General features: G+C 50.7%; 1 protein-coding gene and 1 pseudogene across 2 annotated transcripts in view; both read left to right on the top strand.

Moving 5' to 3' along the window:
- LOC140598066 (thyroid receptor-interacting protein 11 pseudogene) lies at positions 1-18,371 on the top strand (annotated as a pseudogene).
- A 912-nt stretch (positions 18,372-19,283) lies between these two features.
- The window catches only part of LCMT1 (leucine carboxyl methyltransferase 1), a 43,606-nt gene continuing 38,486 nt past the window's right edge, over positions 19,284-24,403 (top strand). Inside the window, exon 1 of one of the 2 annotated variants that reach the window (XM_072751336.1) lies at positions 19,284-19,562. In XM_072751336.1, the coding sequence (XP_072607437.1) occupies positions 19,453-19,562 (110 nt within the window). In that variant the 5' untranslated portion in view covers positions 19,284-19,452. Of the gene's footprint in view, positions 19,693-24,403 lie in introns of both variants that reach the window. The other variant, XM_072751335.1, reaches the window with a different exon arrangement.

Genomic DNA, 24,403 nt, shown 5'->3' with positions numbered 1-24,403 from the left:
ATGCTCTCCTGGACCCGTGGCCTGGGCTCTGTCCTAGGCCGTTTCCGAGGGCAAGCGGACGGCAGTGAGACTTCCATCACCGGCCACATCTTCAGTGTCACCAGAGATGTGCCGACGAAGGGAAGGGACAAGGTGGACGAGGTACCTGACTCTGGGAGAAAGGAGGACGAGGTGAGTCGGGTGACCTTGACATCACAGAATGAGAGACTTAAAACTCTGTGTAGTGATCCAGCAGAGAAGTATGAAGCTTCAGAGCTTCAACGAAAGCAGCAGAGTGCTAGCTACCGACATCAGCTCCAACAGAACCAGGTACAAATAGCACTGCTTAGCGAAAAACCACAAGGGACCGAGGAGGAACTGCTGAGGCCGCAGTCAGCCGCTCCGAGGGTAAACTCTGGAGCTGGTGGCCAACTGTCAGCCATGGAATCTCATTCCCCCAGTTACGATTTCGGTCAACACGCTTCACCTTTCCACGGTGACGCCGTGGACTTTGCTGATGTGATCTGGTCACAGCAAGAAATAAACAGACTGTCAAATCAAGTCTTAAGACTTGAGGCCGAAGTCAGTCATTGGAAACGTCTGTCCCAGGCTTCGGTGCAGGGAACGAATAGCCTAGAGCCACACGAAATCTGCAACCTGCAGAGTACCATCAAGGAACTGGAGCAGAAGCGAAGCAAGGAAATCGAGGACCACCAACTCGAAATGGCAGTACTGCAGAACGTCCACCGGCAGAAGCTCGCAGACGTCATCCGCAGGTACCGCGGAAAACTAAACGGCCTTGAGGAAAAGGTTGAAGAACTGCAAAGCCTGTTACAGAAGGACACCTGTGGAATCAGAGTAGCCGATGACCCTCCGATTGAGCACCTGCAGAAAACCATTCAAGTTCTACTAACTGAAAAAGCAGAGTCTGCCAGGAAAAAGGAAGAACTGGAAGAAAGAATACAATCTCTAAGTGACCAACTATCTTCTGCAGAAAGTGAAAGAGACGTTTTGAGGAGAGAACAGGACCAGACACCTGAAGGAAGGACAGACAAGATCGAGGAGGACGAACTGCAGCCTTCCGTTTCAAAGAGAAGTGATGCAGGAGTCACGCAGGAGAGCGCTCTTTCAGGGTGTACACCAGTGGAAGAAGTGTTCGGCCTGCAGGAAGCACTGTCCGAGGCCGGAAAGGGAACGGTGAGACTGTGTGGCGCCGACCAGGGCAACAACGATCTCACGCAAGACGCTCTGAAACTTCCGGAGCGAGTCCACATCGTGGGGCAAGAGAATTCATCGTTAAGCCGAGGAAAGGAAGAACCTGGACCGCCGCTTCCTAAAGTGAACGAGGAGCAAGAGGCCATTGAACGCACAGCTCCAGGAGACATCGCCTCGCATTCAGAAGTACATCCGTTAAGACGTGACTCGGAGGCCAACGATCTAAACCTCAATCAGAGGACAACTGAGGAGGAATCCCTGGTAGCCGCGTCAGGGGAACCGTACGGACACAACGGGACCACACTGCCCGGGGCTTCGATGGAAGGCCGGCTACCACAACAAGAAAATGAAGGCAGTAGCATCACCATTAAACTAAGACAAGAGGTCCATGAGGAAGAAAAGGGAGCTTGTCAACTTGAAGATGAGACGAACGCGACTACAGAGTTAGATGCGCAGAAAGAAAAGTTAATTCAAAGTGAACTGGCGCCTAATGATTTGCATCGGTCAGATCGGTCAGAAAGAGGTCACCTCAACATCCAGCAGGAGGGCTCTGAACCTCAGGAACATAGTAAACAAAACGAGAAGGCCCTCTGTAACGCCACAGAGGAGCTAACGGAGTCTCTTAAGCAAGACTCTCCCAGTCATCCGGAAGACGACTTAGTTAGAGCGAGGGAAACTGAGCTCAGAAGGCTGGAACAAAAGGTTTCAGAAATGGAGCAGCTGAATGACCAACTAAACAGACACAGCACTGATCTCAGAGAGGAAAACCACAGGTTGGTCTTGGCGCTCAAAGATACAAGACATCAGCTGGAACAATCTATTCTCCGTAGCAATGAGGATTCTCTGGAAAAAAACACCGCTCTGAGGGCTTTAAAAATCGATAAAGGACACTTAATAGCCAAGTTGTGTCGGGCGGAGAAGAAGCTTTTGGAAGCAACAAACAAGTATGATCAAACCATCAAAGAGTTGTCAAGCACACATAACCCGCATCATTCGGCCTCACCTCTGGAGCGTGCCCACTTCGTTCAAGTGGGTCCAGAGAAGGACGTCGAAATATTACGCCTCAAGAAGAGTCTCGAGCAAATGGATGCCGACCGTAAAGAAACCCAGGAAATCCTGGCCTGCGTTTTGGAGGAACACAAGCAACTGACGCAACTGGTCAAAGACAAAGGCATTTGTATTGACAGCCTTAAAGGAAGTCCAGAGCTTCCAGAGGACCTGGAAAAGTGTACCCAAGCCTTAAGAAGAAATGAAATTTTACAGCAAGCCGTGGACGAAAAAGACACATCCCTCACATCCATGACGAAAGAAAATACTCACCTGAGAGAAGAACTGGAGCGACTAAAACAACAGAGTCAGGCTTTCCCTAAACTCCTAGATGACATCATAGAACTAGAGTGTGAGGTGTTGCAGCTGAATGAACTAAGAGTTGACCTCGAAGACGAAATAAAACAACAACAGAAGATCATTAACGATCAGCAGCAGGGGAAGATACGACTGCTTCACTCCCTGGAAGAGCAGAAGCAGAAAGTGGACCATCTTAAAGGCCAGCGGGAGCAGATGACCAGTGAGCACGCTCAGCTCCTTTCCGCCAAAGACGAGGAGATTCAGAATTTGCAAGACACAGTAGAACACATTAAAGCCCAGCTGGCCGCCCCAGGCCGGCACGTTGCAACACAACCTTCTGGCGCTGTCCAAGGCGCGACAAGGCAGCATCTTAGTGCAGAAAACCAAAGTGAAAAGCATGACGTCTCTAGAGCCGAAACAGAAAGATCAGCACAAGGAATAGAAGACCAAGAACTGGGAGGGAAGCTTCTAACCGAAAAGAACATCCGGCTGACTGAACAGACCGACCCGCTGTCCCAGGATGAGCTCGGGAAACTAACTCGGATCATCGAGCAAAAAGATGCGGAGATTCAGGGTCTTCGGAGCAGAATATCTGCGGCTTCTCCCGGCCAGCACGTAGAGCAGCTTCAGCAGCAGTTGCAAGAGTCTGCTCTGCAAAGCGAACGGGCACTGGCTGTCTTAGAGGACAAAACGAGAGAGAACAGCAATCTGAAGAGAGAGTATCACAAAGTGATAGACCTAATTGCGTCCAGAGAAGCAGACCTCAGGAAAATGCAAGAGGAAAATAAAAAGCTGGCCGCTCGAATTGAAAATCGTGGTCAGGATATGTTTAGAGAAACGATTCGGCATTTATCCCACGTTATTCGAGAGAGAGACCTCGAAGTCGACGCCTTAAGGCAGAAGTGTCAGACTTTACTGACAATTCTGCAAACACCCAGCACCGCTGATGAGGTTCCAGGCGTGCCCGTGCGTCGGTTCAAGGAGCTTCTAGAGGAACGAGACACATTCAGGCAGCGAGTGAAGATAATGGAAGAGTGGAAGCAGCAGGTGGTGGCCACAGTACAAGATATGAAGCGTGAGTCACCCCGGCTTCAGGAGCTTCTTCGACAACAGCAGGTGCGGGCCTTAACCGACATCGACGGTCATTCTGAGCTAGAGACGACCTATATGGACGTGATCAGAGATTACAGAGGAAATGAAAACAGCCTAAGGAATCTGGAGAAGGAACTGGCACAAATCCAGCTCCGCATCGGGGAGCTCTGCAACGCCCAGGATCGCCTTCTGGGGAAGCTTGACGTGCGCTGCCTCCAGCCCTCCACCCAGTCCTCAGAGTCGGAGGAACCTCTGAAGGCCTTTACATCGGACTCAGCGACTGAGTCTCCTCCGTGGCTCCAAGAGGAGGTGGAAGAGCTGAAGAAGTCAGTGCAAGACCGAGAGACGACGATTCGAACCCTGCAGGAAGACAACCAGAGGTTGATGGATCGCGCTGCTGCCACGTCAGAACGCGAACGCAAAGCACGCGAACGCGCCGATTCCGAAATCCAGCAGCTGAGGGAGGAAGAGGCGGTTCTACACAACTTAATCCAGGCTAAAGAGCTCCTGATCCAGGCGAACAGCGAGCAGTTGCATTCCTTAACGGAGGACCTCACTGGCCAAGCGAGTGAGAATGAGCTGTTGAGGCAGGCGGTGAGAAACCTGAAGGAGAGAATAGCCGATCTGGAGACGGACGTGTGCCAACTGAAAGAGGAAAACGAAAAAAGAGCGGAATCCTCTAGGGAAAAGGAAGCAGAAAAGCAGGCACTGCAAGAGACCAACGTGAGGCTTTTGAGGATGTGGCAAGAGGAGGAATCCCGCCACGCTGCGATCGAAGCGAAGGCTCTTGCTTTGGAGCAACTACTGAAAGAGCGAGAAGAGGGCGAGGCCGGGGAACTGAATCAGCTTCCAGATGCAGCTACGTCGACGCGGGAAAAGGCGGTCCTGTTTCAGCAGGAGAGGGACGGAGTCCCGGTGGCGCTGAAACACAAACAGAGGGAAAACTGTGCCCTCCAGGATGAGCTTCAGCAGCTGCGTGACAAGGAATCACACCTGAACCAGGAGCTGGAGAGAACGCGTCACCGCGCTGTGGAATCGGAGGATACTCGGCAGCGTGAGTCTCTGCTGGCAGAAGACAAAGTGGCTAAGCTCCAAAAAGAAGTCGCGGTGCTGGAGGAAAAGCTGGCGGTGTCTTCCAATGCCACGGCGAGTGCGACCCACCAGGCCAGTATGCAGGTGGAGGCCCTGCGGGACCAACTGCGCCTCATCACCCGACAGAAGGAGGAAACCGCGGCGCGGCTTTCCGCCTCGCAGGAACAAGGAAAGCAGTACGCTCAAACACTAGCCAGTCTCAAGTCGGAGGTAGCCGAGTGGATGGAAAAGACAGACACTCTACAAGGAAAACTGACGTCCTTACAGGCACGATTCACTGCAACAAACACCGTCTTGGACCTGAAGGAAGACGAACTGGAGGAACTCAGAAAACAGAACGAGGTCCAGCAGGAAGTACTGGATGAGACGCACAAGAAACTGATGAACCTCGTAAGTAGCTCTGAAGGAATGGTGGACAAAACCCTAGTAAGGAGACTCTTACTGGGATACTTTCGGGCGCCTCAAAAGGATCGGCCTGAAGCACTGCGGCGGATGGGAGGCACCCTAGGGATCAAGGAGGAAGACGTGCGGCAGCTTTGCAGCGAAGAGCAAGGTGGGGTTATCAGATGCATGACTGGGGGGCCTGGATCCAAAAGTACCCCCAAGCCCCCGGTGAAGCCAGATCCCCAACCGACGCCCAAGAGCTCCTTTGCAGGGCTTTTTGTCAACTTCCTACGAGGGGAATCCGATTTAGCTCTTCCGCCACGCAGTCCCTCTGCTGCTGACAAGAAGCCTCCAGATTCGGTAGGAAAAGGAAAAGGCACTAAGGAAAAAGGCCCACCGCGGCGCACAATCACCCTGGGATCCACACCCCCAAAGAAAGCTGCCAAGCCCCGCGCCACAGCTGTCTCTCTTACTGACCCACGTGGACCCGAAACTGACGGATCACAGCATCTTCTCCTAAATGCTGTGACTAATGCTTTACCCACGTACACACCCTTGATACTCTCACCTGCCAGCGAGGTTGGGAGCGCGGCCAGAGGCCTCTCAAACCAATAGAGGAGTCTCAAGCCCGAGACCACACGGCGCGTCCAAGAACACAGGTCACTGTGTGCGTCCCTTATCCCAAGAGAGCCTTTTGCAAAACGTACCATACATTTGCAGTTTTGCTTTCAGCTTAATAAACATATTCTTACGTGACTTCTTTTAAAGTGTCTTTTACTGACTGCAGAGGTGTGGATTTGCCAACTTCAAAGAGGGCTTGCTTCTCATGAGAGAGGACATGGGTGGGGGTTCGGGTTAGGAGGCTGTGGTCAACGGCTACTTCCAACAGTGTTGGTGATGTTTTCATTTCTTTTGTACAAGGGGCACGTATCTACCGATACCTCGGGGAATGAAAACATCGACCCGTTTTTATGGCTTCTTAAGGTTTTCTTCTTGGATTCACGAGAGAGGCAGAGACACCCGCAGAGGGAGAAGCAGGCTCCATGCGGGGGAGCCTGGTGCGGGACCCCATCCCAGTTTCGTGGGATCAGGACCTGAGCCAAAGGCAGATGCTCAACCACTGAGCCACCCCGGGGCCTCTCAACTGGTTTTAATGTCAAACACATGAGCGCGTACTCCTCGTATGAGAGAGGAGGTGCATGGCATGCTCCAAAGTACAACATGAATTAATTCAAAATAAAAATTCAAGTTCCATTTCCCAGCTAGGTAGGTCCCATTTCTCTTTTCTTTGATTTCTAATCCACGTTCCCCCCCCCCCCCCCCGATGCTTTTTCTGTTGCCTAGAAAATCCCTCCATGAGTAACCTGATTTCTGTCGGGCCTATTAGAGATACACGACTATTTGGGAGTAGACCATTCTCCGACTTGCTGTTTTCTAACTTTAATCTGCTTTAGAGACCTTTCCAAACGTGAATCCATCCCTACTGGCATAAACTCTGCTGTTTACGAACGTACCTTGAATTTTTGAAGTAGCTCCCCTTGATCAGCATTTAGGTGGCTGTTCGTCCAGATGTTCACGGTCATCTCCCTTGTTCATTTCCCAAGGAGCCATTCCAAAGCTTCATTTGCAATTCAGGGCTAATTGCTCCAGTGTACCCTGGAAACGATTCATTCAGACTTCTTTAAAGATCTCATTCCAGGCATCCCTGGGTGGCGCAGCGGTTTGGTGCCTGCCTTTGGCCCAGGGCGCGATCCTAGAGACCCGGGATTGAATCCCACGTCAGGCTCCCAGTGCATGGAGCCTGCTTCTCTCTCTGTGTCTCTGCCTCTCTCTCTCTCTCTCTCCGTGACTGTCATAAATAAATTAAGAAAAATTTAAAAAAAAAAGAAAAAGATCTCATTCCACTACTTTTCCATTCTGCTTTTTCGTCAGCCCTCCAAATATCTTCATTCTTTCCCTCCTTTTCTGTTCCCACTGCCCTTGTTCACCTACTCCTCTCTCTCTTACATGGACCCGTGCCATCGACTCCCTAGTGAACTTGCCGGTTCCACTCTTGGCCTCCTGTGAATCCGTTCTCCACCTTGCTGACAGGGTGAACTAAGGTGAAAATCGGATGTTACTTCCCTGCTGGACTTATTTTAACGGGAGTTTAAACTGTAACAGACCATCCAAGCCCTCGCCTTTGGGACCTTCCTACCAGCCCATCACTCACATAAAAGGCTTCCCCCTACCCCTCCAGCCACCTGTGAACTCTTGAAGCTCCAAACAGATGATTAATCCAAAACACTTCGAGTCCAGGAGCCTCATCATCCAGGGGAGAATGCCTTGACAAAGCTGCAGACCACAAGGGATTCCCTTTTCCTCCTCTTCACCCATTGGTGAAGAGAGTGATTTCCACCCTGAGGTTCACAGGATGCCCGGAGGTTGAACAGATGAGCTCTCGACAGTAATTTATTAACCACACATACTCACGACCCAGGGGAGGATGGCGCACAGCCCACGCAGGGCCACCGGACGGCTGCATCTGGGAACGAGGGCTGGCGGGGGGGCGGGGGGCGCCGGGGCGGACGAGAGCGAAGGTGAGCCCTAGATCCTGCAGGAAGCTATGACTGGCTTGCTGGATCATTCCTCAGGCTGTCAGGGAACCGCAGCTTACTATTTAGGCATAAACTGTACCCAGTCCCTGTGATAAGGAGTGCTGTTGTTTGGCCAGGGGACCTTATCTGTGGGAGCAGAGGGGGAAGGGAACTTGGAATCAGACCCTTGGATTTTACCCGAAACCAAGGCAGCCCTTCATATTGAATCTTCATCCCCGGCTTTACATCCCAATGGAGTCTGATGTCTGGGCATCTCTTCTAACCTGGGACTGAGACTTTTAAGGAGTAGGACAGGTGCTTCCCTAGGAGGTGAGGTGACGTTGGCCCTTGACCAGGAGGCGGTCGGTCACGAACAGAATGTATGAGGTCCCATGGATGCTCACTGAGCTGATCCCAAGGGAATCCCCGGGTAGCCAAGGGTTAAGTTTAAGGAAGGGCTGACATCCTTCGGCACCCGCAATCTGGCAACAGACGGTGGTCCACTGAAGAAACCGCTCTCGCTTGCAGGTAGGATATGCAGACTTTGGGTTCATCCTGTGGCAAGAAGACCTTGGTAGCTCTCTTAAGCTTGTGGAAGTAGCAAGACGGAAAGAATAGCAGACGTCTGCATCTCAAGGCTCAGGGGCTGTGAGATACTCCATTTCCAGAAGAGCCCAGTGCGTGGCCAGCAATCGCTGCTTTAACAGTACCTAGCACAGGGCCAAGGACGGATATTTCTTGCATTTGGAGCCCACGGACAATGTACAGATACCAGGGGTGGTCCAGGGACTCTAGGAAGTGGGAGAGGAGGTTCCTACAGGCTTTCCACTCAGGGCACCAAAAGATAGTTTTCACTTGGACAGATCCGAGAGCCCTTTGTTGAGGGGAGCCCCAACTCAACGTGGTCTCATTCACAAGTAACCAAAAAATGGGCTTCAGTAAAATTTGTAAACAAGGAATATGTCACCTCCAGGACTTGAGTTTAGGTGGGGACCTCTCTATCTCCTGGATCTGAATGCCTGTTTCCCCTCCCCAGATTAGGGAAGTTCTCAGCTATGATTTGTTCAAATACGCTTTCTGGTCCTCGGTCCCTCTCGGCGCCCTCTGGAAACCCAACTAAATGTAGATTTTTCCTTTCGAGGCTGTCATTTATTCCCCTTAACCTTTCCTCGTGGCCTTTTCATTGCTCTTCTCTTTTTCCCTCGGCCTCCTTTCTCACCATCAACGTGTCTTCTATGTCACTCACTCGTTCTTCTACCTCATGAACCCTCGTGGTTAGGACCTCCAGTTTGGATTGCATCTCCTTTCACTGATTTTGAATTTCGGCCCGATTAGATCTTAATTCTGCAGTCATGAAGTCTCTTGAATCCCTTATGCTTTTTTCCCAGAGCCATCAAGAGCTTTGTAATTGTGCTTCTGAATTGGCTTTCTCCCATCGAATTGTAATCCAAATTCTGTAACTCAGTGGCAGAGAGAACGGTTTCTGATTCTTTCTTTTGTGGGGAGTTCTTCTTTCTAGTCATTTTGCTCAGTGCCCAGTGGCTAAGAACGAGGTCTACTTGTTAGAAACGCAAGCTCTTCTGTCTGTAGCGTTCCAGCTGTTCGCTCTTTAAATCTCAGGTCGAATTCGTAGGTTTTCAGGATGATTTGAAAGTTATCTAGGGAAGTTGGTGGGGACAGGTGACTTGGGGACCCTACTCCTCCACCGTCTTGCCCCCCCCCCCCCATTTCTCAAACAAAATGTTTAACACAGCGCTTATTTTCTCACAGTTAACTGAAAGATGGACTCCTATTCAGACCTGAAGTCAGTAGCATCGGTGTCACGATTCCCCTGCTCCAGGATAGGCAAGACTCAGACACCAGGGAACCGAATTCACTATCACAACAACCATACACAAAGACCAACGCATTTTTCAGCCCACAACCACCTCTGGGCTTCAGTGAGCGCCCACTTACCCCTATTTCACTTGGGGTTCTAGCAAGCTGGGTCGTATTCTGCAGATGCACAGCCTCGGGTGCCATGTGGCATCTAAAAAAGCACATTTACTGCAACATACCCTCGTATTTATTGACAAAGGGCGAAAAACTTGTTTTCATAGGATAAACTAGAAGAACGTAAAACTTGAAAATTACTTCCAGATGACGAGGATCACACATCTCTGAAGGGTAAGCTGAAACTCTCGTGTTCATTCAAAATTTTCTTAGAGGCACCCGGTTGGCTCAGTCACTTAAATGTGTCTATCTTCGGCTCAGGTCATGATGCTGGGGTTCTGGGACTGAGCCCCACATCAGGCTCCCTGCTCAGTGGAGGGGGGGTGGGTGGTGACTTCTTCTCCCTGTGCCTATGCCCCTCCCCTTGCTTCTATTCTTTCTCTCTCTCACATAAATAAACCCTTTTGAAGTAAACACATAATTTTTTCTCTTTTTTTTTTTACTGTAAGACTTGGGATTTAATTTAGTTAGCAAAAAGCATTCATCAATGGACCAACGTCTTAGTTCTCTGCACCTCACACCACTGAGGGGGTAAAATGCCAGCCTTGGCGGTCCGCAGGTATGTATCCACAGAGGGCCAAAGAACTCTCTGGACAGGGGATCCCTGTGTGGCTCAGCGGTTTAGCGCCTGCCTTTGGCCCAGGGCGCATTCCTGGAGTCCTGGGATCGAGTCCCATGTCGGGCTCCCGGCATGGAGCCTGCTTCTCCCTCCTCCTGTGTCTCTGCCTCTCTCTATGTCTATCATAAACAAACAAACAAATAAATAAATCTTTAAAAAAAAAAAAATAAAGAACTCTCTGGACAGAGGGCATCTTAGGATGGTCTTGCTCCGAGATATAAAGATCTTTATTCATTCAGCCAGTATCCTGGAGCCCTCTCTAAATGTTGAAAACTGGAAAGGATCGAAGGAGAGAAATGAGCCGCAGTCCTCAACCTTGGGAGCTAATACAATGTAAACAACCCTTTGCCTGGATCTGGGACACACCAATGTAAATAACAATTTACAGCGCTTCTGGGAGCAGAGAGAAGCCAGGAAAGGTTTCATAGGGCAACAGCCTAAGCAGATCTCAGATAAGACAGAAGCACACATACAGAGGATGGGAGAGGGAATGTGGTCAGGCTCCTGCACCTGGGCACCGAGTAAGGGCTGAAAAGAGCCATGAACTGGGAACCAGGGGGCCACGGGAAGCCATCGATGGATTCTCCACAGTGGAGTGGCATCGGATTTGAGGTTCAGAATGAAAATTCTAACAGCATAGTACAGGCTAGAGGTAGGACAACATCTGGAGGGCCTCCACAGTGATTCAGGGAATGACTAGGAACAGACACAAAGCCCTACCAGTCTGATCCTGACCAATGCCACGCTGCTATTTTAACAGAAATGGTACGCCTGAATCACTGACTGTAAACCATCAACTTGAAAACCACTTTAAAAAGGTCAAGAAAGGGATCCCTGGGTGGTGCAGCGGTTTGGCGCCTGCCTTTGGTCCAGGGCGCGATCCTGGAGATCCGGGATCGAATCCCATGTCGGGCTCCCGGTGCATGGAGCCTGCTTCTCCCTCGGCCTGTGTCTCTGCGCCTCTCTCTCCCTCTGTGACTATCATAAATAAATAATTATTAAAAAAAATAAAATAAAAATAAAAAGTTTAAGAAAGGGGCGCCTGGGTGGCTCAGCTGCTTAAGCATCTGCCTTCGGCTCAGGTCATGACCTCAAGGGTCCTGGGATCGTGCCAAGCAGGGAGACGAGAGTATGGGTGGAGAGCACCATAAATCTTCACTTATCCTTTTATAAAGGTCAAAGAAAAGGGTCCCAACACCACAGCTTGATGGATGGAAGGATGCTGTTGATGACTCAAAATAGAATATGATTTTTTTTTTAAATGAGGCTTTTTCTCAAAAGGCTATTTGGAATAATGAAATGTTCACTGAGTGGAGCTATGCAGCCCATCACTGCATTCAACCACAGGTGGGTGCCATGCATGATTTGACACTAACCTTTTCATTTGGTTAGTCACTGAACAAATATTTGTTGGGTTCCCTTCTGTGAGCCATCATGAGTAAGAGACACGGCCCCTGCTCTGACAGGACTCAAGGGCTGTCAAGGAAAATAAGCAATTAAGACTCCAGTGCGATGAGTGCTCTGCCTGGGGAAGCACGGGGCCTCACAGAATAGAGAGCTGTCATCACCACCATCAGGGCTAACGTTTCTTGAGCTCACACCGTGCGCCTGACACTGCTCCAGGTGCTCTGTAAGAATTAGTCCCACCGATGTTCACAGGAACTCCATGGGGTAAGTATCGTGGCCTCCATGTTATGGATAAAGAAACTGAGACGCAGAAAAGTGAACAGACTTGCTCAGGGCTTCACAGGAAGGCTGTGAACCTGGGCAATTTTGCTCCCGAGATCCTGGTTCTTAACTTCTAGGTTCCAGGTAATGCATTACATGTATGACCTCACTGAATCTTCAGGCTACCTACATGATTGATGCTATTATCATGCCCTTTTCGGAGATGAGAAACCTATGCACAGAGAAGTTAATAAGATGCCAAAGGTTAGAGACCTTGGGAGGGCATCTGATACAAATCTATGATACCAGACCAGGAAGGTTTTTGAGACGTAGTAAGTGAGTTGGAGTTGGAAGATTGGATGTCAGATAGCAGAAGGGTATGCTAAGGCAGGGAGGACAAAGGTACGAGAGACAGCCTGGGAAGGATACACTCAAGGTGACACAGCTGTGGGGGAACCCTTGCAGCCATCTCAATCCCCTTCGGCTTGGGTGCATGGGGCCTGCTGAAGTTGTGGGCCAAGCAGGGGGACTTCCAGGGCTTAAGGGCCTTACACAGAAGAGGAGGTAATGGTAGTCCACTACTGAAGGAGGAGATGCGACAGTTGAGACATCCCTCACTCTGGGGCCACCCAAGGCTCAGACAGGCAGAGCCTGCTAAAGAGCAATGGGGACAGGGATTGACAGGAGCCCTGCAGGACTTTGGGCCTTAAAAAGAATATCAGGCACTGCAAGACACCGGGGTGGCTCTGTGGTTGAGCATCTGCCTCCGGCTCAGGGCATGATCCTGGGGTCCTGGGATCAAGTGCTGCACTGGGCTCTCTGCGAGTCTGCTTCTCCCTCTGCCTAGGTCTCTGCCTCTCTCTGGGTCTCTCATGAATAAATAAATAAAATATCAAAAAAAAAAAAAAAAAAAAAAAAACAAGAATATCAGGCACTGGTTCTCTACCAGAGGGAAGGCAAGAGAGCTGGGGAAATTCTCTTGATGTGGGCACACGAGTCCTACTAAGTGCGAAGGTAAGGCAGGAGAACTCAGATAAACAAGTCCTGCCCAAGGGGAAATTTAATCCCACCCTCAAATCAGTTGAAGTCTATGGTGAACTGAGTGTATCCAAAGCACCCACAAAGCCTAGACTCCTGCAACAACAGACTAGATGGACCGGAGTCCTCACATGATCGGCCCGGCAGAAGAAGCACAACACGCTCGGTTTCTACACACATTTGGCGTTCCGTCAAAAGTCACCAGAGGAGAAACACAGAAAATAAGATGCATTATCAAGATACACAGTCAAGAGAACTAGGTCCAAAGACAGCCAAGATGTTGGAATTATTTTTGTTGTTGTTGTTGTTGGAAATATTTTTGCAGGGACTCTGATAAGTCCATGAAAGGATCTAGTCAAAAGGTGGACAGAATGAATGAGTACATGAGGGGTTTCATCAGAGATTTGGAAGTTGAAACAAACTATCAACACTAAATTAGAGTGGGAAAAAATTAGAACAAAGTACCCCAAATCAGTGGAACAATATTAGGCTATGATACCTGTAATAAGAGTGCCAGAGGGAAGAAAGAACATGGGGCAGAAGAAATATCGGATAACCCATGACTGAGAAGCTTCCAAATTTTTAAAATGAATTTATTTATCAGAAAGAGAGACTGTGTGCGTGTGCAGGTTCAGAGGGAAAGAGGAAAGAGAGAAGCCGACTCTGCACTGAGCATAGAGCCCAACGCAGGGCTCGATCCCATGACCCTGAGATCATGACCTGAGCCGAAATCAAGAGTTGGATGCTATACCAACTGAGCCAACCAAGCGCCCCTGAGGTTTCCAAATGTAATGAACTGTATCAATCACTGATCCAAATGAAAAGAACTCCAAGCAGGATGAACACAAAGAAAGACACACCTAAAAGATCAAGGTCAAACTGTGGAGAAAGAGAAAATCTTGAAAGCAGACAGAAAGAACAAAGAGCTCTCAAACAGGCAGGGGAGCAATGTAAATGATGGCTGACTCGTCACCAGAAATGTCATGACCAAAGGACAACAGAATGGCGTGACATCTTAAAGTGCTGAATGAAAAAAGTCAATCTACAATTGTACATCAAATGCAAACATTTCAAAGATAAAGGCAAAATAACAAGATTAAAAAAAAAAAATCTCTAGGGCAGCCCCTGTGGCGAAGCCATTTAGTGCCGCCTTCAGCCCAGGGTGCCATCCTGGAGACCCGGGATCGAGTCCCACATCGGGCTCCTGGCATGGAGCCTGCTTCTCCCTCCACCTGTGTCTCTGACTCTCTCTCTGTCTATCATAAACAAACAAACAAACAAATAAATCTTTTTAAAAAACCCTTAAAAAAGAAAAGAGGAAGAAAGAGAAAGAAAGAAAGAAAGAAAGAAAGAGAAAGTAAAAAGAAAAGAAAAGAAAAGAAAAGAAAAGAAAAGAAAAGAAAAGAAAAGAAAAGAACCAATCATTCCAACTATGGATGTTTTCTTCCCCAGGCTATCATTCTTGATGTCACACTGGAAATTTCACTGTGCAGGCAGACTAGGGACATGAAATGTTAGAGATTTTACCTACTTTCTAGTAAAGTGTTAGAATAGTTGAATATAAAGAAGACTATCAGTTTGCAGCTTGCAGCTTTTAACTTCTTATGCCTCTGACATCTCGGGGGATTAAGGAGCAGTTCTGGTTTCAAGTCCGCTAGGCAGTTTAGAGTTAACTATTTCTCAACCTTGGTACTTTTGACATTTTGGTCTAAATAATCCTTTCTTGTGGGAGGCTGTCCAGGGCACTGCAGAGTGTTAACAGCATCCCTGGGTCCTACCTGCGCAGAAACCAGCAGCAACACGTCCCCCCTCTCCCTGGGGATGACAACAAAAAATGTCTGGAGATTTTGCCAAATTGACGGGCGGGGTGTCAGACTGTTTCCAGTTCAGAACCTTTCAGAGATCATCATCATCATCATTATCTGCAGCAGCAGCATCTTTATGGCTGCCAAAAAGGCAAAAAGATCGTCTTTCTATGTGAAAATCAACATAACTTAATCGCATTAATAGGACAGGAGGGGGGCAGCCCCAGTGGCTCAGGAGTTTAGCACCACCTTTGGCCCGGGGAGTGATCGTGGGGATCCGGGATCAAGTCCCATGCATGGAACCTGCTTCTCCCTCTGCCTGTGTCTACGCTTCTGTGTGTGTGTGTGTGTGTGTGTGTCTCATGAATGAATAAATAAAATCTTTAAAAAAAAATAGCACAGGAAGTTTTCAGGAAGAGGAAGGATACTCCTCTGAGTCTGTAATGACCTAGTAAATGATTCTGCTTTGTTTTCTTAGAGCTATTCCTAACGATGTACATTGAGGGGAGGAGCCCTATATCCTGAAAAACAAAAGAACACAGAAACTTACTTTACTTCTTTTCTAAAGACTGTTTCTCTTTTAGTTCCCTGACACTTTAGTGAATTGCTGACAGATTTCTTAAGTTGCAAGAACTCTAGGTCTTTTTGTCAGTAGCCTGCTTTTTGTTTTTGTTTTTATTTTTCTTTTCAAATGGATTTAATAGCCTGAGGATTTTCTGACATCCTATTGTCCTGCCTTGGACAAGGAATGAACAAATAAAACAGCACCTGCTATAGTCAGCCACAGAGCTATTTCTTAATCAGTCATCTGGAACTTTTCCTGAATGGCCTTCGATACCACATTTTTTAATTACCAGGAATTTCTTAAAACTCCCTTCCTAACATTTCAATGAATTTTAAAGAATTACTCATTTGAGGGGCAAGGAAGGGGGCAGAGGGAGAGAGGAATCTTAAGCAGACTCCCCGCTGAGCATCGTGACCTGAGCTGAAACCAAGAGTCTGTTGCTTAACCGACTGAGCCACCCAGGCGCCCTCAGTGGATTTCAGTGAGAGAGAAGAAATAATACACATGAGTTCAGTCAACTACCTTAAACTATCTCCTGTAGGGTTTTCAGTTTATGAGAGAATTTTCCTATCATGGATAATTTCAGGAACTACCAGTGGAGACAACAGGTCAACCTGTGGTGCTATAGCATGCTGTTATGACTATTGTGTAATAGCATATTATGCTATTATGATTGTGTTCCTAAGGATTCGTGAAATATTCCAAATCGTGAAATCGATTCCTCTTTTGCCACCGACAATTCTAAAAGAACAGAGAAATACTCATAAAAGTGTGAATTCAGAAGGCGCTGGCTCCTTGTGAGGGATACGGTGGCAAAGATGGACAGTCCAGGGCACCTTTGCTGGTGGCCAAAGCCCTGGCAGCCACCTAAGAGCTGTGCTACTATGAGCAGGTTACCTAATGTCTCCGTGCACCCTATTTCCTCACCTGTAAAACTGGAAATATTAAGAACTTCAATTTATAGAATTGAGTGGACTGAAAGAAATTTTATACACAAAGTGCTAATTCCTTGAAAGCTCAAAACATGTTTTTTGTTATGACGTAAGTGGTTAAGAGCACAGACTCTGGAGACAGACTTCCCAGTTTTGTCAGACAAGTTCCCAAATCTCTCTGTGCCTGTTTTCTTGCCTGCAAAAGGGGATAATATGGTACTGATTTGGCATTAAATGAGTTGCTAGTGCCCGGCACATAGTAAACATCCAAATAAATGTAAGCTATCAGTATGACAATTATTTTTTCTTGGAAGGATCTTTCTGGCAACAGTATGGAAGATGCGTGGAGGGGGAGGGAAGACATGCTGCCTGCAGGGAAACTGAGGAGCTGAATATGAAGACCTGAGAGGGGGCCCAGGTGGCTCAGTAGGTTAAGTGTCTGCCTTCAGCTCAGGTCATGATCCTGGGGTCCTGAGATCAAGTCCTGCATCGGGCTCCCTGCTCAGTGGGGAGTCTCCATCTCCCTCTACCTCTCCCATCTGCTCCTGCTCGCTCAAATAAAAATTAAAAAAAAAAAAAAAAAAAAAAAAAAAAAAAAAAAAAAAAACCTCTCAAAAAAAAAATAAATAAATCTCTCAAGCATTTAGTATCCTGGAGAATGATACCAAGTACAAAGGCAACTTGCATTACAGAAAAACAGGTGCTGGGTGGAATCACGAAAGTGCCGGGGTTGGGGCCATCCAGTCTATGCTGGAGCACCGGGGAAGGCCTCTTACAGGCAGAGACGTTTGGCTGGAGAGCTGAACAATGAGTTAGGGGGCAGCTACAGGGCAGGTGTGGTGAAAGGAGTCCCGGAGATTTTCAGGTAGGGGCTAACAGGTAAGAATGCTCGGGCTGCTCTGGAAAAGAGGGCCACGTAAAGTGGGAATCCAAGGGAGAAGAGAGAGGCTGGCTGCCAGAGGAAGCAGAGGCCAAAGAGACCCTAACGGGCCCGGCAGCTTTAAAAGCCTCAAAACTTTGTGCAAAAAGAGCAGACACCCCTTTCCCGACAGTGTACCAACAGGCCAAAACGACAATGTGACAAATATGTCTTGACAGTCACTGAATGTTTGATTTCACACTACTGGGTTACTAAGAAGGCTAAGGAGGGGGGCGGGGGCATGGGGGCGGGTAAGAAAACTCACAAGGAATTACCTTATGATTCATTTGCAGATTCTTGGGTGAAACAACAGCCCCTACTACTGCCCTGTCTACCTCCCTGTCAGCATTAGTTCTGTCATTTTCCTACAAACGACAGAAAAGCAGGCACCGCTGGGCTTCAGGGCACAGGCATCAAGTCCGGAGACATAAATGCGCATTAAGATAATAGGGTGGGGTAGCAACAAAACTAAACAACAAAACCAAGCCACTAAGCAAAAAGTCTGGGGGATGGAGGGAGGCGGGGAACTGAAACCCTAACAAGCAAATTTAGAAAACGGGAGGGGAAGTAAAAGTATTTTCCTACACACACACAAAAAGAGCTGTCCCCACGTGCTCTGGCCGAACCAAACTCCCCCTTTGACTCAGCTGCTGAAAAAGAAAAAAAAAAAGAAGAAGCCAAAGCTGTGAAAGACTCACACTTTCATACGTCTTCCCAGAATAAACAGTCAGTAGGCACACTACAGACTACAGCTAACTGCCCTAGAAGACCTTGAAAGATTTGCCCCAGATAACGCGGCACATGACAATCCCCTCGAGGAGCTCCCAGACCCAGCAATCCCTCCTGTTCCAACAACCTGATCGTCTACACCTGCGGGCTCGTCTGTCATTTCATAATCGATAGTGTTTCCTGTCCAGCATTCAGGCGGTACCAAGGAAACCTGGAGAGGGATCTGCTTCCAAACACAGAGTGAAAACACTTTTTTTTTTTTTTTTTTTTGGCCAAGGCGTCTCCGCAATTCTTTCGTCCTCCCAGTTGCACATTTCTAAATGTCAAGAACTTGGGCGGTCCGGTCCTCAGCACCCCCCACCCGGCTTGCAGCCGGCACCGCCTCTCGGTCGCAGGAAGGCCGTCCCGAGACCCCCTAGGCGGATGCGGTGCGCCCCAATCGCCCCTTCCTTACTGGGGGCCGGAGGGGCTGCAGCTGTAGGTCTGGCGGCCGGGCCGCCCCGGAAAGCGCGAGAAGGCCGCCCCGGAGCTCGGCACCCGCACGGCTCCGGGCACAGCCGACACCAGCTTTCGCCCGGGGCAAAAGCACGAGGGGGACCGAGGAAGGGTCGCGGCCGGCGCCACCCCCTGCCCCCCGGGACCCCGGGACCCCGGGACCCAGGCCAGGCTCCGGGGAGCCGCGCCGGCCCGCTGCTTCCCGGCGCTCGGGCGGCGGCCCCGAGCTGCACGCCAGGCCGCGGAGTGGCGCAGCCCCGACCCGGGCTCCCGCGGGCCTGGTGCGGGCGGCTGGAGGCCGGGGCGGGGGCGCGAGCGGGGGCGCGGGCCGGGGAGCCCCGCCCGCCCCACCCCCACCCCGCCCCCGCCCCCGCCCCGACCCCGACCCCGCGCGGGGGCGCACTCGCCTGCCCACGGTCTGGTTGGCCAGCTGCTTCATGCGGTTGAACTGCTTCTTCATGGCGGCGGGGGCGACAGCGGGGACAGGGGCGGCGGCCCGCGGGGCATCTACCGGACAACTCGGCGGACGCACTGGAGCGGCTACCTCGCTTCCGCCGCCGCCGGCGGGAGAGGCGGGGAGGCAGCGGCGACGGGGGCGGCGGCGGGAGACGCGGGGAGGTAGCGGCCGCGGCGGCGGCGGCGACGGCGGACCACGGGGATAGGCCCGATAGCTCCAGGGACGGCGTGACGCAGCTACATCGCATCACGCAGGCGCCTTGCTAGCTTCCGGGTTGTGTGGGCGGGGCCGAAGGAACTCTCCAATGAACCGTTCCCCCGTCCGAGGGGCGGAGGGAGCGTCCAATGAGCGTCTGCGCCGAGGAGCCAATGAGCGGTAAGGTTGCTGGGGAGGCTGACGTGATGACGTCACTGAGATGCGCCCGCTGAGCGCGGGGGAAGCCAGCCGGTTTCTCCTACCCGGCCAGAGGTGCGCTGGTCCTCCCGGCGTCTGCGGACCCGCTTCCTCCGTGTCCCTGGCCGGCACGGCAGCCCGGAACCTCCACGCTGATGGCCACTAACCTGAGGACGCCCTCTTTCGCCTCCTCTTCGTCGACCTCGACAGACACGGACGACGAGGGTGTGCGCGGCACTTGCGAAGATGCTTCCATGTGCAAGAGGTGCAGGCCGGGCGCGGGGCCGGGGGGCGGCTGCCCAGCGGGGCCGGGGCCTCGCGGGGAGGCTGGCGCTGAAAGGTTCCCGTCAGCTCGCGCGACCCTCGGGCCACGCCTGGGACTGCCCGCAGCGGAGGTTCGTTTGTTCCCCTGGTTGGCGTCTCCCTTCTGCTGCGAGCCGGGGCTGGGGTCCGGGCCTCCTGGGGGGCGAGGCCACGAGGTAGAGTCTTGGTGCGTGAGGAGGAGCGGAGCGTCCGCCTGTTGAGTAGGTTCCGTCGCGTCGTGGGTTGTCCTGGTCCCCTCTGCACCTGCCGTGGGGCCAAGCAGGGCGTGGGGGGCGGGGGGCGGGGGCGGGACGGCCTGCCCAGGACCGCGTGCAGGGGTGTGCAGAGCCAGGACCTTCCCCAGCTCCTGCCTGGATGCCACAGGAGCCTTCCGTCCTGGGGGTGCTGCGGCGGCCGCGTTGGGAGCACACACCTGTGTCCCGTGTGGAGCGCCTGAGGCTTGAGTGTCCTGCGTTCCTCCGCGCGGCGGAGATCGCGGAGCGTAGAGTGGGTGGCGGGCGCTTGCTCTTGGGTGGCCGATGGGTCCTGGGGACCCTGACGTGGCGTGTGAGGCGCTCAGCACCTGCTGCGAGAGACGGGAGGCAGACGTCCCCCGTGAAGAACGGACCTGCCGCGTGCCATCAGAGTCTGTAATTGAGGCAGTACCGTGCGAGCTGAGAACAGAAGGCTGACCACCCAGCAGGCATGTAGGAGGGCGTTGGGTCAGGACAGGGAAGGAGCGTGAAGTGTCCAAGGCGTGCAAAGAATGCCGCTGAAGCTGGAGCCACGTGCGGACTGTCGGCTGGAGTAAACCGAGGGTTTGGGTTCAGACCTGCACTTTTTGTTATTTCTTGGAGATTCAGCACAGTGATTCAGAGCGCGGACTCCAGGGCCAGGCTCTCTCAGGCTGCTGCTAGTTCTGCCCCTTATGGTCTGTGTTACTCCACCACTCTGCGGGGTCTCCGTTTCCTGACCTGAGAAATGGAGTCATAATAATCCCACTTAATAGATGATTGTAAAGATTGGATGGTAAATAACTAATAAGGCACTTAGAGCCACGTCTGGCATGTAGTAGGTGTTAGTGGTGGTAAAATAAAAGTAGAGATAAATACGTACATTAAGTGTCTAAGACTGGGAGGCCGTCTTGCAGGTTTTTTTTTTTTTTTTTTTTTTAAGTTTTTACTCATTGGTGAGAGAGAGAGAGGGGCAGAGACACAGGCAGAGGGAGAAGCAGGCTCCCTGTAGGGAGCCCGTTGTGAGACTTGATCCCAGGACCCCTGGATCACAACCTGAGCCCATGGCACATGCTCCACCACTGAGCCTCCCAGGTGCCCCGAAATTTGTGAACTTTAATGGATGACACCCAACTTCACTTCTTCTTCACCTTTCAAGTGCTGTTGACCGTATGTGTAGCCCTTTGAATTAGAAATAATTTTCCTCCCATCCACTTCTACTTGCTAAGAGAATGTGAAGTGCCAAGGAAACAATCAGAAGGAAACAAAATACTTTTCAGTAGCGTATTACCGTTAGGTTTGTTTGAAACGTATTGGTGATTTTGATTTATTTGAGATTCGTCGCTAACAGTTTTTGCAAATTTGCTTACTTAAAAAACAGTAAAAGTGCTCTTATTGGATAATTTCTATAGTTTCTCAGCTCTTCTCTGCCTCAGTTTCTAATGCCCCCCCCCCCCCCCCCACCGGTCTGGAGACATCTAATAGGGGAAGTTTCGGGTTGGAATTGCAGGATTCTAGGGCAGCAGAACCCAGCCCAAAGTGCACATCACTGGAGCCGGTGGAGCTTTGTAACAAACACACAGTAGCTCACATCCTATTGCAGACTCACTGAGTCCGAAGCTTCCAGGTTAGAAGCCGTGCTGTAAAGACCAGGTGTGTTTGCCATCTGGATGCATTTCATCAAAGCTGTTCTTGCACTGGGCTTTCCTTCACCTGAGAAACCTGCAACAAGCTTGGGAGAATCCGTACGTTAATGTTCTGAGACATTTTGCAGGGCTCTGTTCTGCAAGGTCTGTGATACCATAACCTGCATCTTCAGTGTAATGTAACGTGTTAAACCCTTAAATCTCGTCAGAAAGTCATGTAATTAGTGAGGCCGGGATTCCTTGCAGGACCATGGGCAAATAACTTCCTGCCTCAGTCCTCTCTTTGGAATGGGGAAGAGAATCCCACCTTTGGGATGTAAGGATTCAGTGAGAAATAGACACGAGGCAGTTATTAGCATAGGGTCTGGCGCAGTGAGAAACCTTCACTAAGTTATTATCACGAGCTTTGATTTTCCTCCATTCTTTCCTTTTTTCTTTTTTTTCTGTGTTTTACAGATTTTATTTGTTTTACAGAGAGTACGTGCACACGTGGGTGGGGCGGGGCAAAGTGAGAGGGAGGGGGAAAGAATCTCAGGGAGAGTTTGCAGTGAGCGAGGAGCCCAACGTGGGGCTCTCTGTCACGACCCTGAGACAGGACCTGAGCCGAAACCAAGAGCTGGGCACTCAGCCGCCTGAGCCACCGAGGTGCCCTTCATTTCCCTCTATTCTGAGTATTACTTGGTTGAAGTTACTGAATGTGTGCCACGTGTGGGTCGGGCTGGTTCCTGCCACCCTGGGTTCCAGCCGCAGCAACCGCTAAAATAACGTTAAGAAACCAGTCAGCCTCCCAGAACTCCTACGGTTCTGCTGTTTGGTGTGTTCCCTCGTTCTGTACAGGCCCTGGGGGTGCTCAGCATGCTGTGAGCTGTCAGCTGAACAGGTGTTTGCCAGATAGAAGAAAATCGCATGGACATCGAAGCACATGCCGTGTCAGGGGAACCTGACGTTGGGCTGCGGAGCGGGTAGTAAAACAGGGTTCTGGAGCCACAGTCAGAGGCGAAGTGCGGGAAGGGCCAAGGAGTTGCTTCTCTTTCCTGTCTGGGGTTTTTTTTTTTGTTTGTTTTCTTTTCCTTCCCAGATTTTATTTACTTATCCATGAGAGACACAGAGGCAAAGACACATGCAGAGGGAGCAGCGAGTTCTCCCTGGGGAACCGTGATGGTTCCCCGACGGGGAATCTCCGTGATGAGGGACTCGATCCCAAGACCCTGGGACTCAATCCCAGGCCCCCGCGATCCTGACCTGAGCTGAAGAAAGATCCTGAATCACTGACCACCCCGGGGCCCCGGGTCGAGGGGTTTCGGGTGGGGGAACTGACGTGCTCTGGGTTTGTTTTAGAACAATCGCCAGCAGCCACGTGGGAGACGGCGTTGGCAACAAAGGGCAGGTCTGCTCTCTTTCCTTCCCTGCTGCCACACCCCTCCCTTGGCTCAGGTCCCTTCTCTTACCTGGTCCTGTTGCAACACGTCCTTATGGTCCTGTCTGCTTCTAGTGCAGCTCCCCTGCTACGCAAGTGTTCATTGTCCGGCCAGGGTAATGTAACTTGCGATCAGAAATCTTGTCCTGTGGGACTGGGTGACTGGACACCTCTTGATTCCCCATCAGCCTCAAGCTTAGAATCTGCAGTGCGTGGCATGGCACACTTTGCTTTCGGTGATCCTGTCACGCTACCCTGGCTATCCCCCTGCCAGCTGGAAATCTCCATGTAGATGTCTCAGCATTAACGGCAGATTCATTATTTCCAAAAGTATGCTCGAGATGCCCTGCCTGTGTTTTCCTCCTTGCTACCACAGCCCTCCAAGTCCGTGAAGGGTGCCACACTGTTTGTTCCCTTGACCGGCGCAGAGGAGAGGAGTCATCCTGAATCTCTGCTCCTACTCAGCCCCTTCCTTGTGCGATCGATCCTTCACCCAAGCCTGTGATGTCATCTGCTGAAGATTTCTGGACTCTCCCTCCTTTTCTCCACCTCTGCTTCTGCCCTGTGAGCCTGAGTTACGGTCGTGTGGTGCGAGCCATGGTGCTCATCTGCTAGCCACGCCTCCGGGGACTCGTGCCTCCCTCAGCCTTTAGCTGCCCCTGGAGCCTGAGGTTTGTGGAGGGCACATTGCATCATGTCACTGCCTGGCCTCGTGGCGTCTTGTTGGCATTTGAAAAGTTCCTGATGTGGTCTGCGTGGCGGCCCCATCCTTGCTTCCCCAGTGTGGCTTCACGCCAGCCTGCCTGCCCTCCGGGATCTGTTCTGTCCGTCAGATGTGCCCTGTCCCCGCCGGCCTTAGGATGGAGCAGCTGCTCCCTGTGCCCAAGAGGCTCCTGCGGTGGTGGCCACGGGGGGATGTTGAACTGAAGAATGAGGTGACCTGCCTTGGGACCTAATGGGATCATTGTAGCTCGTTTAAATATTTTATTTATTTATTTATTTATTTTATTTTATTTATTTAATTTAATTTATTTATTTATATGGGTGAGAGTCTGTGAAGGGGAAGTGCAGAGGGAGAGGAACAAGCAGGGCTCGATCCCATGACCCGGAGATCCTGACCTGAGCCAAAATCAGGAGTCAGACACTTAATCGACTGAGCCCGCCGGTCGCCCTGTTTTTGTTTTTGTTTGTTTTTGTCTTTTGGGCGGATTAAACACTTAAGACCTTGCCTATGTGCTTTGAGGAAAGCAACAGAGTAGAAGAAGGGAAACAGACTCAAAGTCTGTTTCAGTACAAAGTCTGTTTCTCTTAAGACTTTGTTTCCCGCCTTCCATTTTTAACCAAGAAGACAACCAACAGGAAATAGAAACCAAAAAATGAGGCTAAACGATGCAAAAGGTGAATAATAAACTTAAGAAATAAGGGGTGGAGCAGTATCTTAAAGGCCAGTGTGCAGCACACAGGTAACATTCGAAACTTGAAACTTGATTCTGAGAGTATTGGATTG

Source organism: Vulpes vulpes, chromosome 3, assembly GCF_048418805.1.
Source record: "Vulpes vulpes isolate BD-2025 chromosome 3, VulVul3, whole genome shotgun sequence".
Taxonomy (NCBI): Eukaryota; Metazoa; Chordata; class Mammalia; order Carnivora; family Canidae; genus Vulpes; species Vulpes vulpes.
This window is presented reverse-complemented; position numbering and strand designations above follow the sequence as displayed.